We start from the raw sequence: 15,583 nt of genomic DNA on the forward strand, positions 1-15,583 counted from the left end.
AGATATGGTATGCCATCACACCCTGTGATTAACTGCAGATTCGGCACTCTCACAGAGTGAGGTTGCGGTCACTCGCAAAATGGTGGAGCTGCTAATTCACAGAATTGTGTGCTCATTGGGATACACACATGCAGTCTATGCAACTGAGGTCTGAGCAGTTATGTGGCACATCCCACTCAGTGCCCACAATCTTCCCATTAGGTCACCTCAACAATCTCACTGGGGTTCAAAATCCTTCTCACTCCATACAGCCATCTCATTCAGAGTACACATTCAGCTCTCTAATTGCTAAAACTATCATACTCTGTCTATGCTTATACAGTATATTTGCCTCCATGCTGCTCTATCTTCCCCAATCCCTACTGCTGTGTGGTCTTCCAACTGTGCTAGTTCTTTATTCCCTCATCCGCACCAATCTGTCTTTCACCATCAGTGCCGCCTTGTCTTCCTGCATCCGCGTCACTCTGTTTCCTTCCATCTGCACCAACACCTTCCCCCCAGCCATGCTACTCTCTTCCCCTCATCTGTGCCACACTTTATTTCTCCATCTGCACCACTCTGTCCCCCCCCTTCCACATCAATCTGTCTTCCCTATTCCCTACGGTTTTGAATTCTCCTGTTTGTGATCATCTGTATTCCCTCATCTTACCCAAACTGACTTTACCCATCTGCACTGCTCTGTCTTCCCATGTCCATGCCACTCTGCACTCCCATCCACATCGCTCTGTCCCCCAAACTGTGCCACTCTGTTTCCCCCTCATCCGCTCTGCTGTCTACCCCCATCCACACATCTGTTTTCCACCCATTTGCATCACCTTGGATACCTCCCATCTGTACTGCTTAATCTTCCCCCCTCTCCATGCCTTTCTATCTCCCCATCCATACCACTCTATCTAATCCCCCCATCCACCCCTCTCTTTTCCCCTCTGTGCAGCTCTATCTTCTGCTCAGACCTCAGTTGCATAGACTGCATGTGTGTATTCCAAAGAGCACACAATTCTGTGAATTAGCAGCTCCACCATTTTGTTGAGTGACTGCAATCTCACTCTGTGAGAGTTCTACATCTGCAGTTAACCACAGGGTGTGATAGCATACCATATCTGTATTGTGCAAGAAACATATCCTTTAGGGCATCAGCCTTAATGATCGGAATTTCATTGCTTTTTTAGTTTGAGTTTCAGTAGGTTTTGTGAAGTCTCAGATCAAGTTTAAGTAGCCTTAATGGAACATGTGAAACTGTAGAGTTTTTTTTAACCATGAGTCCCAGTAAGCCTCCCCTGCATGCTGCTACCTGGAGAACCACAAGTACAAGCATGCAGGGCATTAAGTGCCGGGTGGCACATGTAATCCACCTTTAAAGCAAATATTAAAATAAACACAGTACACTTTAATATTATAAAAGTTTATTGTACTGCATCTTCACCTGGAAGGGGCAGCCTTTAAGCTCTTTTATGAGTCCGCCGCTGCTCCAGGACTTTCAGCGTCTACACGTGGTGGGCGCCAACCCACCAGGGCTTCTGCCATCATTGCCTAGCAGACGGCAGCCAATCAGCTCTTTTGCGCAGATGCCAACCCACCAGGGATTCCGTCATCTTCACCTGGTGGGCGCCAACCAACCAGGGCTTCTGGTGTCTTCACCTGGGGGGTGACAGCCAGTTTGCTCTTTTGCACGGCTGCCACCTCCTTAGGGCTTCTGTTGTCCTCTTCACCTAGTGGGCAGCAGCCTTTGAGGTCTTTTGCATGGGCGCCGCTCATTAGGACTTTGGCCATCTTCTTTATTTTGGGAGCTTTTCACTGCTCCCTCCCCACCAGCTGACTGCCATGCTGCTGCCTCATGCTGGCTTATATAAGCCAGCCGAGGGGGCAGGGCGATGACGTTGTGAGCCATGATTAGCTCACAGTGGCCATGTTTGAATTTAACAAATGGTGCTGAGGCACCATTTTTGAAATGGGCACTGCTGCCGAACTCTGCAGAATGGCTGGCAAGAACTGGATCCTCTCAGATCCAGAACTGCTGCCAACACAGCACCGATACCGAGTCCCGCTGGCAACGCCCATCATCCGCATCGCTGCTGGATCCCGCCGCTGCCGCTAGTTCTATGCGATCTATAGCTTAGATAAGTAGCAATTCATGTACACTTACCTGTTTGGAGAAGCAATGCAATAAATACCACTGCAGCTGTTCGGTCTTCTCTTTTTATCGCTATCTTTTAGTTCCTTCTCTTCTTCTGCGCATGCACCGCGTTATCATTATGGAAGCGGGGGGGGTACGTAGGGGCAGGGAGTGGGGTCAGCAGGCAGCAGGAGTTGGGGTCATCTAGAAGCACGGGTGCTGTGGGAGAGGACGCTTGGCAGGAGGAAGTGACCTGCTGTTAATAATAGCTGCAGGGATAATGGCAGAATGGATGGCTGTGAAGGCAGCCGAGATCTCTGGGCGGGCAGCAGTGCAGGGAGTCAGGTGTCTTCCCTACTCTTGCCCCTTCACAAATCTCGTAATGCTATACTGAGATGGTGATTTTTTTTTCATAGATGCGAAGCCAAAAGCTGAGCTTTCTTTTCTTTTGTGAATCGCTCTCTCCATACTACTGTATGGGGAAGTGATAACTACACTAAACAGGGGCACCGCTCACTGTAACCCGTTCTATGAATAAGGAAAAGCAGTGAAAAGCCCTTTTATCACTGATAAAGGGCTTTTCACTGCTACATGAATAGACCCAAAAATACTAACCAAACAACTCCTAATTGTCATTTTTCAAACACAGCCTGTAACGTGACAGTTAGGAGCTGATTGGTTGGTATGTTAACACTTTCCACTTTATTACTTTCCAAGGCTTAGTACATCTCCCCCTGAATGATGTTGCTGCACATTATCAATGGTAGCAACTTCTCCAGACCACAGAGCAGCTGCCAGCAACAAGAGACCGGTGTCTTACCATGAAATGGGAGAACGTGTGCTTAGAAAGTTAAGTTCTGTCTCCTACTGTACTGGTTCTTTTATATATGTATATTTATTATGGGATGTTTAACCTTTTCAGCTGAGGCATGCTGGCCCCATTGCCACATGGTGATAAACTTTGTATGAGGTAGACTACAGCTTGTTAAGTGCTAATTATGCCCTCTTCATGGACAAGCCATATTCACACTCAAATTTCTCATTTATCTTTTCTAGAAATGGCTAATAATGGCACATTTACTGTAAATTTCTATATTTTGCTACTTTTGTTTGTAAAATGTTATGTTTATAAACTCTTTATTCAAGGGTCATTGAGCCTTTTGACCTTGTCTGCCTCTTTACTGGGCAAACCATGTTTGATCACTTATTTCATCCTTTGCTAGTCATCTTAATATTCTATGTTTAGGGGAGCATTGTGGAGGATGCCTTGATGTGTTTGAAGAATGGAGCACACAACGAAACATCTGTCTACACCCAGGCTCTTCTGGCCTATGCCTTCACTCTGTCAGGAGATAGTAAACTAAGACAAGAGACATTGAAGAGACTAGATGAGGCTGTTATAAAGAAAGGTGAAGATTTACATGTTAATTTTCATAGGTCAATAAATGGATTTTGATTGGCTGTTGCTTAGTTTGAACTGTAAAAGTGCAGGTGAAGAGAGTCAGAAAGGCTACAGCAGGGGTATTCAACATGCAGCCCCACGGTTGCATATCTGCACACCCTGCCACAGATTTGCTATTAGGGTATGCTAAACTTCTGACAGGGCATGCAGGGATGTGTAGTTCCACAGCAATCGGAGACCCGGGGCTACAGAGTCAGAATACCAGACCAGTTTATTGTATATACTTTAAGGGCCAGATGTACTAAGCTCCTAAAAGTGTTAAACTGGAGTGATAAACCACCAGCCAATCAGGTCCTAACTGTCATTTTTGAAACACAGCCCATAACATGACAGTTGGGAGCTGAGTGGCTGGTGGTTTTTCACTCTCCAGTTTATCAATTTTCAGAGCTTAGTACATCTTCCCCCTCATACTGTTTATACTTTTTTTGTTTTATTGTTTGGAAGAGGAGGTGATAAAGTGATGAGCGATTGGTAAAATTTGGGGTCATAAAATGGATTGACATTGACAGCAAAAATGACAAGATATGTCGGATACATCTTCAGTATAAACAATACATGGGTGCAACTTTTACATGAAATGCATCTCAGTAGAATAGTTCCGGAGTATACAGTAAGAGATTTGTTTATCTCCATTGCTGGACTAGGGGCCCCCAAAATATTATATGATACATGTATGGTATACCTAAAAATTGTGTGAATCCTAAATACTTGGGGGCTCTAACTTCAAAGTAATTCTAGTAAACAATGTTTAAAAATCGGAGATCCACTAATTGCTAATTTTTATGATATATCAAATAATAGAGAGATTATGCAAAACTAAAACATACTTGCCTACTTTTTTTTCAAGGAGAAGTCTGGAGAGGAGATGCAACTGGCTACTTCAGCATTATGCCACAATGGGGCCTGCCATAATGATGTCATGACCCAGAATGCCCCCATTGTGGCAAAATGCTGCGATTTGCGGGTCCATATGTAGGGGTGTGGCTAAAATTGCATTCTTTTAACCCCGCCCTCCATACGGACCGCAGATACATTATCTCACCATTTTGCCCACTTAACTAGGAAGTGAGGGACTGCCTGAAAAATCAGGAGCCTCCCACGCCTTCTGCGAGAGTAGGCAAGTAAATAATATTTTATTTAGAATATACAGTAGTGTCACTTTATACAGTAACTCGGGTGTTCAATCCTTCACTCCCAATTTAAATCAAAATGGAAATGGGTTACAACAGGTAGAGAGTGTTAATCTCTTCATTCTCTGAGCATGAATAATATTTGCCAATAAATAACTTTCTAGAAGAAATTTATAATAAAGAATATAAAAGTAAAAGCATTTCTGAACCAGCAAAACACACATTATGTAGCAACACTGAATTAACAACCTAAAAATAACATAAACAATTTAGAAAACACTTAAAAACCATAAAATAAAGAATATAATAAAAGATTTTCAGTTAAAGGGCTCCTGCAACGCATTTCCTGGTTGCAACTAACATTATACTTGACATTGCCAGTTACTGTGTAAAGTGACACTATGGTGGAATTCGATTAGTGAAGGTAATTTACCGCTCTCCCTTGGGGCTATCCAATTAGCCCTGAAGTCAGCTCACAGCACTCCCTTAATGCATATTTCTTTTCAGATCTCAGTAGACCCCAAAACATATACGTGATGATTAACTTGTTATCATGTGCAAACAGTGGGTTAACACATAGGTCCGGGAACTTTTCCCAGATTCTATGCGTTAACAACCGATAAGAGATAATTTATCGGGCAAGAAAAAAGGGCTGTAATTGAATAGCTCCGGGCATTAAAGCCTGAGGCTACCACCTTTTTTCACTCCTGATAAATTATCGGGGCTACTTGAATTCCCCCTCATATTCTAAATAAAATATGATTTTTCTATTGGATGATCTTTCTTTTTTATTTGATATCTCATGTAAATGAGTAATAAGTGGATCTCCAATTTTTAAACATTATTTATTAGAATTACCCTGAAATTAGAGTCCCCAATTACTTAGGGTTTGCACCTTTTTTTGGGCCATCAGACACCTATACTATAATTTTTTGATGGTCCCTAGTCCAGGGCCAGAGATAAACAAATCTAACATACATTTAAATTTCTTACAATTAATGCAATTACTGCAGCATTGTGTACTAAATAAATCACATATACATTAATTCCAGTAACTTTACATTACTTGTGCAAATCATTAAATCCAGCGCTACTACAGTCTAACTTATGTAAAGTTATTGGTGCATCATATATAGTTGTTTAGAAGGATGAGGATTCATGTTTTGCATTATTCTCATTTTCATTGGGAATCTCAATATAGATGGATCCAAGCATTGGGAAACAAACACGTACCATCATGGAGCCATGGAGACATCTGCCTATGTTGTTCTGGCTTTGCTTTCTGAAAAGACAACAACCCAGAGAGATCTTGAAGAGAGCGCAGATATCATCCGATGGGTTGTGGGACAACAATCAGCATATGGAGGATTCCGTTCCTCGCAGGTTAAACTTCCAATTTATAAATACTCCAAATCTATTTTCAGACTATGAGCCGTATTCAATTTGGGAGCGAAAAGTCCGTGCTGGACTTTTCACTCCACAGCAGAGCTTTTCTGGGGATAAAGTATCGGGCGCGCGCCCACTTTATCCCCCTATTCAATTTAAAACTAACAAAAACGGGACCCGGTGAATTAGGATCAGTAAAAAAAAAACAGGAATTTTCTGGAAATATTCTAGGGACCCCCCTAAAGATGTCCAGACATGGGGGTCAGTCTTGGTACCCCCGTTTAGCCCTGCAGAATGTGTTCTGCATTTTTAAATAGCCGCGGCAGGTGTTTTTTTTCCCGACATTGAAGAAGTGATGCAGAAGAGTACTTAGGTTTTATTTTTCGTTTTTTTAAATGGTCCCATCAAATTTGGGGTACATGAAAATGGGTGCTAGCATATTTTTAAATCCCTAAACTCAATTTTTTCGACGTGCTCATGCGCGAGACCCGGCTAGCTCACGGGCGCTCCGTCGCTCCAGTCTCGCACCAAAAAGGTGCGGCTGTCAATTTTGAACGACAGCTCGCACTGTTTTGGAGGCGTGGCGTGGGGGTGGCTTCACAAACGGAGGTGTTCCCATGCGAACGCCTGCCGTTTGTGGGCAGCCCCACTGACATCACCAGTCAGAAGCTCTCTGGGGCTTGTGGCCACGAGACCCTACCACAAGGATCTCGTCACAAGCCCGATGGTCGCGATGATCTTGACCATCGCGACCATCATCCTGGCCGCTCGCAATAGCTGTGGGTGGTCACCCACAGCTATTCGAGTGGCGAGGAGGCCGCTCCAAAAAAGAATTAAAAAAATGCCCTGATTCAGAGCGAGCGCTCTTTCAGAGCGTCCGGCTCTGAATCAGGGCCTATGTGCAATTTGCCTAGTTTTAAGAACATTGGGCCCAATTCAGACCCAGTCGCTAAGCTGTGAACGCTCGCAATGGGCGATTGTCGCCCGTCTGTGCATGCGTATACGGTAAAATGCGCATGCGCGAGCCAGTCTGTGCGATCGGAAATCGTGGGCACGAAGTACACAGACTCAGCGCTACTTTGAGTGACAGATAGTGCTGTTTGTGGGTGGTAACAGGGGAAGGTCCTAGAGAACGAGGGAATGGATGTGCGAACGCAGGCGTGTCTGTGTGTTCTAACGGCGCTTCATGGGCATGCATAATTAGCATGGAGGCGTCATTGTTCACATCACCTGGTTGTATTTCAGCCTGTAGTGATCGCAGTGCTTGCAGCGGGGTAGGGTCTACCTCAAGCGCTGCGTGCTGCTCCGATGGCTCTCGATGGTTCTGATTAATCATACATTTCCTGGAGATGACGTGTGCAAAGAAAGAAAAGTGGGTGTCATTACACCGGCATGCGATCACTCTGCTGTCGCTCTCTAAGGCATAGAGGGCATCCTTAAGCCTTGCTGTGCATTCGCGGAATTTGCATCCCCGGTCCCTGACGACTGTGAGAGAGCGTAGCATAGCGAGCGGGTCTGAATGAGCTCCAATGATTGTAGATCTGAATTTTTAGCTTCCTTTGATGTGACCCATATTTGGATGTCAGCATGTAGACTACATATTTTCTATGGCATGCAAGTTGCTCTTTAATCTTGCACTCCTATCCTGAGGCTTTCAAAATTATTTAATTGACTGCATTGATTGTTTATATTTTTATTATGTATTTATTTATTGATACCCATGTATAAAGTTATTTTGCATCTATGCAATCAATATAATATAATATTTCTTTTGTGCCCCAAACCAAGTTGGAATTGGTTTAATAATAGAAAGTAAATTTTACATTTGTTTTTAGACTCTAGAAGAGAGAACTTCAGGTTCAGGAAGTGAGACATGCCAAATTCTGCAAGGGAAATTTTGATTTAGCTGCAGTATTCCCGCAGGTCGCAGCTCTCTGGGAGGAATCCTATAGTAACTAGCAGAGGACACCTCTGAGGATGACATAATCCAGTAGTAAATTAGATGTAGAGAACAATCCAGTGAGCAGGATAAATACAATGAAGGCACCTCTAGGCCCAGTGAAGTAATCCCTTAAAGCACAAGAAGACAGCTGAGTAAACAGCAGATCATCCACAGGACTGAAGAGCAGGAGAGATTTCAGCAGAGTATCCACAGGAGACATTGGAGAGCAGGAGAGATTACAGCAGAGTATCCACAGGCAGGGGCGTATCTAGGGGTCCGAGCGCCCCTGGCAAAGTAAGGGACTGACACCCCCCTCATATTTCCCCCTTACACTTGTGCTCTGTGATTGGCTGGGAGGTGTGAGGGGTCGTAGAATTTAGACAGGATGAGAAAAGGAGGGGAAGAACCGGTGGAATTGGAGAATATCGGAGTTGTGAGAGTGGAGGTGATAACTGTCACCGCCCCCCAATCAAGTTTCAGTGCTTGTGCTCCTTCAGTGCACACGTTACCGCTTTCAATGTGAATCTGTGATATCCTTGATACAATTTACCATCCACATCCCACAAAGATATGCACACACATGCATACAGTAAATACACTGGGACTGCCTACACTGCCTTGTGAACCCTGACACAGGGACTCGCATAAATGCTGCCATGCATGCACACACAGATATCTATGCATGCTACTGGATCACGTGCCTCTAACCTAGGACTTCAGTAATGCTCCACAGCAAGACAACTGGAGAATTATACACCAAATAAGGATTTAATTTTATTTTTTTGTGTAAGGGGGAACCCTGAAGATTTCGGACTTATTATTCTCCCCATCCGCTTTCTCCTACCAGCAGAACAGCTGTGCTGTGCTGAGCACCGAGTGATGCTTGCGGAGGATAAAAGGGGTCTTGGCTGGGAGGTGGTGGTTGGGGTCACAGATACGTACTGTGTGTCTGCTGTTACCTGGTATTGTCCACCTTCCTCTGTCTCTGGCATTGCAGGAGGCACAGGTGTCCAAAAAGGGGGCTTGGCCTCGCTACTGCAATGCCATGCCCCTTTGATGATGCTGATTTTGGGGTGTGACGGCATGTCACGCCCCCATTTGACATCATGCTGGAGGCAAGCCCAGCACTCCGTCACCTGCTGGCCTGCCCCCAGCCTTCTCCCTGCACTATGGAGCTGTGTGTTAACAGCCGGATCCATCCCTGTAGGTGAGTCTATTCCCTTGCCAAGGATGGCACCGTCGGGCAGCGCCCCCCCTTTGGCTGGAGCCCCTGGTGAGTGCCATCCTGGCCAAGGGGTAGATACGCCCCTGTCCACAGGAGACACTATACTGCAGAAGAGATTCCAGCAGAATATCCACAGGAGACACTGGAGTACAGGAAAGATTCCAGCAGAATACCCACAGTAGACACTGGAGAGCAGGAGAGATTCCAGCAGAGTACAGTATCCACAGGATTAGAATAACTACAGTAAAACTGCAGCAACCAGATCATTGGGCTCAAGTGCAGACAAGGATCTTAAATAGGGTGCTCCATTAGGAGGGAGAGCACTTATTTGAGCAGATCTGACTGTTAGGCACGCCCCAGGAGATATTTGTAGAAATCCAGCAAAATTGTGGTAGCTAGAGGCTGAGCAGCATGGAAGGTGCCAGCAAGATAGTGGCACCTAGCAGAACATCGCTGGAAGAGAGACCTGCCAGAGCCAACATGGCAGCAGCCACAGGAATCAGCAAGGGATGCCATCCAAACCCCTGAGACCACAAGAGAGCCCTTCTTACTCATTAAGTGATACCCATGCAGTGCAAGATAGTGTTTTCTTAAGTTTCTTGTAGATTTATTGCATTGGGTAATAAGTAGAGGATTTCTTCTCGTTCTTTCTTGACCTTAGTTAATTTTGGTGACCTTTTATTCTACCACATCACTGAAACATGTCTACTAGGAACATACCTTCTTTCTCCTATACGGAAATGTCAGAATACTTTCTGCTTTATCCTTTTGAGCTGTCCTCCTGAAAATGATATGAGGTGAAGCATGTTGCAGTCAAAGAGACTAAAGTTAAGCAGCAGCATTTAGGATAAATATATCCTGAGGGCAGAGTAAACCAGTACAGGCACTGAGAACTGGAACCCAGGGAAAGACAAACCCTCTCCTTTGCTGCAGCTGCAATAGGGGATACAGCAAGGAGAGACAACCAGCATCCAGCCCCACACATGAATGGCACAGAGGTCACAAGGCACAATCCCAGTACATGCACATGGCACACTGAAGATCCCTAGGCCACAATCCCATCTTGCAGAGGTGCAGCCCATTGGCCAGGGGGGAGAGGAAGGCGATTGGAAGCAAGCACCATGGGACAACAGATCTTCTGACTGGGCCGCTTGCCCTTACTGTGGCCTGACATGGACTTGCGAGCAGACATAATGGAGCATGCACTACCCGATCGGAATCTGTATGATTTACCGCCGGATGCATGTCCGGCTGTTGGAATCACGGCAGCAGTGGAAATCCCGATCGTCCTCAGGTAAGTATTAGCTAACCTAAGTCTACCCCCTAACCCTCCCTTAGGGGTGCGTAACCCTAACCTTCTCCCCAGTACCTAACCCTAATCCCCCCTCTAAGTGCCTAAACCAAACCCCCCTCCTCCCTGCTGCCTAAACCTAAGTCCCCCAGGGGGGTGCCTAACCCTTACCTCCCCCTGGGGGTGCCTAACCCTAACCCCCCCTTCCCCTAGCCTAACCCTAACCTCCCAGGGGGGTGCCTAACCCTAAGTTCCCCCTGGGAACCCTAAACCTTACCCTCCCCCCCCGCGGCTATTGCGTTCGGAACCTGGCGTCCCTTCGATCAGGATGTCAGGCGTCGGTCTCCCGGCATATGTCTAATGACAGGCGTCGACATATTGACGACTGTCTTTAGACCCTTGGGAAGCCGGCTGTTGGGATTAGGTCCGCCGGCTTCCCGACTGCATACCCAATCAGAGTCCCAGGAAAAGGGATTCAAATCATGGTAACCAGCTGGAGAGCATTGCAAGTAAAAATGGGAAAGAAATAAATGGTGGAGGGGAAACAAAGTAGAAGTGCAGGATGCAGTCAGGGAAAGAAAAAAAATAGCAGAAACATAACTGAATGAAAAGACAACAAAGTAACGAAAAACAAAGTGATAAGAAACGGTAGAGAGTGAGGGACACAAAGAGAAGAGACACAAGCTCAAAGACAAATACAAGTAAATGCCATGAAGAGGCCTTCTTCTTGAAGCCACCTCATTATAAAGCCTTCCCATAAGCACTGGCCACTCCCAGTTTATCTGGTTAACTCATTGATCCTCACAAGTTTCCAAGTGCACATTTAGACCCCACCTTTGATTTGATTTATTTAATGCTTATTCAACCTTTTCTCCATTTTAGTAGGGCATATAAATGTACAGCCTATATGAATTCTGCCTACAGTAAATTTATTTATTATGTATTAACAGTTTCTTATATAGCACAGCAAATTCCATTACGCTTTATAATTTGAATCAACATTAACATTTTACTGGGTTGTAAAAGACATACATACATACATACATATATAAAAGACATACGTAAAAAACATACATAAAAGGTAAGAGGGCCCTGCTCGCATGCTTACAATCTATAGGGAAATAGGTGTTAGGGAGATGTTAAATTGATGAAAGAGAAGATGTGATAGGTATTTACTACTGTATAAGAAGGGAGCTAGATAGGGAAGCTATAAAAGGTTATGTGGGCGGTCCTGGAATCTAATAAGTTTGTCTGAATAGGTGAGTTCACAGAGAATGCTTGAATGTTTGGAAACTAGTAGAAAGTCTTATTGTACGTGGGAGGGCATTCCACAGGGTGGGTGCTGCCCAAAAAAAATCCTGTAACCGTGCATGGGAACAAGTAATGTGTGGGGATGAGAGACGCAGATCTTATGCAGAGCGCAGATGTCGGGTTGGAAAATATTTTGAGATAAGTGAAGAGATGTATGTTGGTGTGGTTTGGTTAATAGCTTTATGTGTGAGTGTAAGTACTTTAAATTGAATACGGTAGAAGACCGACAGCCAGTGGAGGGACTGACAGAGTGGATCAGCAGACACTGAACGTTTGGTGAGAAAGATCAACCTCGCAGCTGCATTCAAAATGGATTGTAGTGGGGAGAGCCTGTTTTTGGAAAGACCAATAAGGAAACCATTGCAATAGTCAATGCGGGAAATAATGAGTGCGTGTACTAGAGTTTTTGCAGTGTCTTGCGTAAGATATGGTCGAGTATTGACTATGTTTTTTAGATGTATGTAACATGATTTTGAGACAGATTGAATGTGGGGAACAAAAGACAGTTCAGAGTCAAGGATGACACCTAGGCAGCGAGCTTGTGGAGTGGGGTTGATTGTCGAGTTGTCAACAGTAATAGAGATATCACGTTGGTAACTGCTATTGGCTGGTGGAAATATAATTAATTCTGTTTTGGATATATTAAGTTTGAGGTGGCAAGATGACATCCAAGATGAAATGGCAGAGAGACATTCAGTGACACAGACCAGCACAGATGGTAACAAATCTGGGGAGGATAGGTAGATTTGAGTATCGTCCGCGTACAGATGATACTGAAAACCAAAAGAGCTGATTAGTTTGCCAAGAGAGGTGGTATAGATTGAGAAAAGCAGGAGACCTAAGACAGAGCCTTGCGCTACTCCAACTGATAGAGGTAGCAAAGTGGAGATAGAATCAGAAAAGCAAACAGTGAAAGAGTGATTAGAGAGTTAGGATGAGAACCAAGAAAGGGCTGTGCCTTGAAGACCTAGGCATTGTAGTGTTTGTATGAGAAGAGAGTGCTCAACAGTGTCAAAGGCAGCAGAGAGATCTAGAAGAATTAGAAGTGAATAATGGCCTTTAGCCTTGGTAGTGACCAGATCATTTACTTAGTCAGTGATGTCTCAGTAGAGTGTTGGGAACGAAAGCCAGACTGAAGTGGGTCCAATAAGTTGTGGGTGTTAAGAAAGTGTGTGAGTCGAGGGTAGGCAAGTCTCTCCAGTAGCTTGGAGGGGCAAGGGACCTGGGAGATAGCATGGTAATTTGAGAGAGTGTTGGGGTCAGAATTTAGTTTTTTCACAATGGTAGCGATCACTGCATGCTTGTACACTGATGGGAGTGATCACTGCATGCTTGTACACTGATGGGAGTGATCAGTGCATGCTTGTACACTGATGGGAGTGATCACTTCATGCTTGTTCACTGATGGGAATGATCACTGCATGCTTGTACACTGATGGGAGTGATCACTGCATGCTTGAACAGTGATGGAAAGATACCAGTAGAGAGAGATTACAGAATTTAGTTAGGGTTGGGATGAGCACAGGAGACAGAGCTTTATTGATTTGTGAGGGTATAGGATCAAGATGAGAGGTAGTAGAGTAGTAGGATGAGATGATGCAAATTGTGTTCGATTTAACTTACTGTAAATGGCAGGGCCCAACTACCACCACCTCAGAAATCAGATCATTTTGAAAAGGTTTAAGTAGGATATGATAAAATCCTTTATTTTCGAAAAAAGACTCATGTTTCTTTCAGTTTTTAATCCTAATGCGCTAAAATAATGAACCATATGGTGCCCTATATCTGCACCCGGACAAGGCAAGATGCAGCACCATATTTAGGGGTGTGCAGGTAGTTCCACCACCCAAGGTCAAAGGTGCGATGCCATCACTGCCAACTCTATTTGGCTTTCAGGGTGTCTGCAGTGGTGCACTGTAGCCATACCCTCCAACAATCCTGATTTTGGACAGTCCTGTTTTTTGGTCACTGTCCTGTTTTCCCACCCATGGGCTGCAGTGTCCCATGGGGGTGAAAGGTTGGGGACGGGGGTACCTTCTCAGCAGATTAATAGATGCTCTTCATACTGTATGTGTGTGGCATCTACAAACTTCCCAACAGAGCCTGGGGACAGCTAAGCAGCTTGGGGAGTGATAGGCACACCCCAACATGACAGGAAATGGGGCATGAAATGCACACATGTCCCTGCACCACAAAACCACACCCCCATTTTTCATGCTTTTTCAGACTTCCTGCTGCACAATATTGGGAGGTAAGCTGTAACCTGCAGTCCCACTGGAGAGCCACACTATGCATCCTCAGGAGGCGCTGGGAGCTCAGCTTCCTGGTCCCGGCTGCAGCACAGACCCCTCTTTGTGATGCCATGAAGTCACCTATGCAGGAGGCAGGGCCGGACGAGGGTGCATTATTGCCCTGCTATACAGCGTGCCAACAAGTAATTCATTCACAGTGCCTTTGTTTTGATTGGTCGATACATGAGAAAGCGTCTCTAATTGGCTAGGAACAGCTAAAGCCCATGTGAGCTCTATGTGCAATTACAGTAACTTCAATGATATACTGTACAGTAGCAGGGTAAAACTATAAGGTTACAAGTTAATTGATTTGCAGCATTCATCTAATAGGATTTACACTTGCAACTTTAGGAAACATAATACTTAATTTTGAACATAAATGATGATGTTAGTAATACTTTTCTTTTATGCTATAATATCTAATATGAGAACTGCAAATTACTTGTCAGCGGAGCCTATATACAGTATTTTATCTCTGAAATATGTAATCTCTTATTTTTTATAGGACACTACGGTAGCTCTTCAAGCTCTGGCTAAATATGCTGCGGCCATTCACCATAAGAAGGGGGATGCAACGGTGACAGTTGAGTCAAAGTCAGGGTTTCATAAAGAGATCCATGTGGATAAAAGTAACAGCCTTCTTCTACAAACAGTAGACCTGCCAGAATTCCCCGGGGAATACACAGTGACTGTCACAGGAAACGGCTATGTCTATGTACAAGTAAGTAGAATTTTATTTTTAGAACATCTGTATTTACCATATATACAATATCTATAGAGAGTTGTTAAGGGTTCTGTGAGAAAGAGGTTTCATACTAATTTCAGTGATATTATTCTTCTACATTTCTCTTTTTAAAGTAGATAGCATTGTGGCTTCACAGCACTTGGCCATGGGTCCGAGACCGATCAGATCGAGTTTGTAGGGTCACCATAAATTTGTGTTTTCCTCCAGATACATACTGTTAGGTTAATGAAAAAAGTACTTCTGGAGCATACCTCTCTCTTCATCCACTTAGTGTGGAGTAATCATGAGCCTAAATCCTCATGAAGTTAGCATGTAAAAATATATTAATAAGACATCATAGGTTAAGATTGTTTTTGATACATGTTGACACCATGTGCTCAATAAGACTTGGGGATGTATTTACTAAAGGGCAGGATTTTAGAAGTGGAGTTGTTGCCCATAGCAACCAATCAGATTCTACTTATTTATCTAGCACCTTCTAGAATATAATAGCTAGAATATGATTGGTTGCTAGGGGCAACAGCTCCACTTCTAAAAACCCACACTAGTAAATATACCCCTTGTAGTGACCTTTATAGACCCATTTTTCATACATAGTGGAAGGTAGAATAGAAGACTAACTTTGTCCGAAACCCCCTTTTGCAGTGCTCTTACATACAGGAAACTTGCACAGCGTATCACTTAGCG

General features: G+C 44.4%; 1 protein-coding gene across 1 annotated transcript in view; it reads left to right on the top strand.

The window, feature by feature from the left end:
* LOC148518859 (pregnancy zone protein-like) overlaps positions 1-15,583 on the top strand; it is a 178,516-nt gene that overhangs the window by 150,435 nt on the left and 12,498 nt on the right. The window contains exons 27-29 of the mRNA XM_088476942.1: positions 3,360-3,522; positions 5,907-6,088; positions 14,657-14,872. Of these exons, the coding sequence (XP_088333068.1) occupies positions 3,360-3,522; positions 5,907-6,088; positions 14,657-14,872 (561 nt within the window). The remainder of the gene's footprint in view (positions 1-3,359; positions 3,523-5,906; positions 6,089-14,656; positions 14,873-15,583) is intronic.

The sequence above is a fragment of the Taudactylus pleione genome, unplaced genomic scaffold (assembly GCF_031769625.1).
Source record: "Taudactylus pleione unplaced genomic scaffold, aTauple2 ptg000198l, whole genome shotgun sequence".
Taxonomy (NCBI): Eukaryota; Metazoa; Chordata; class Amphibia; order Anura; family Myobatrachidae; genus Taudactylus; species Taudactylus pleione.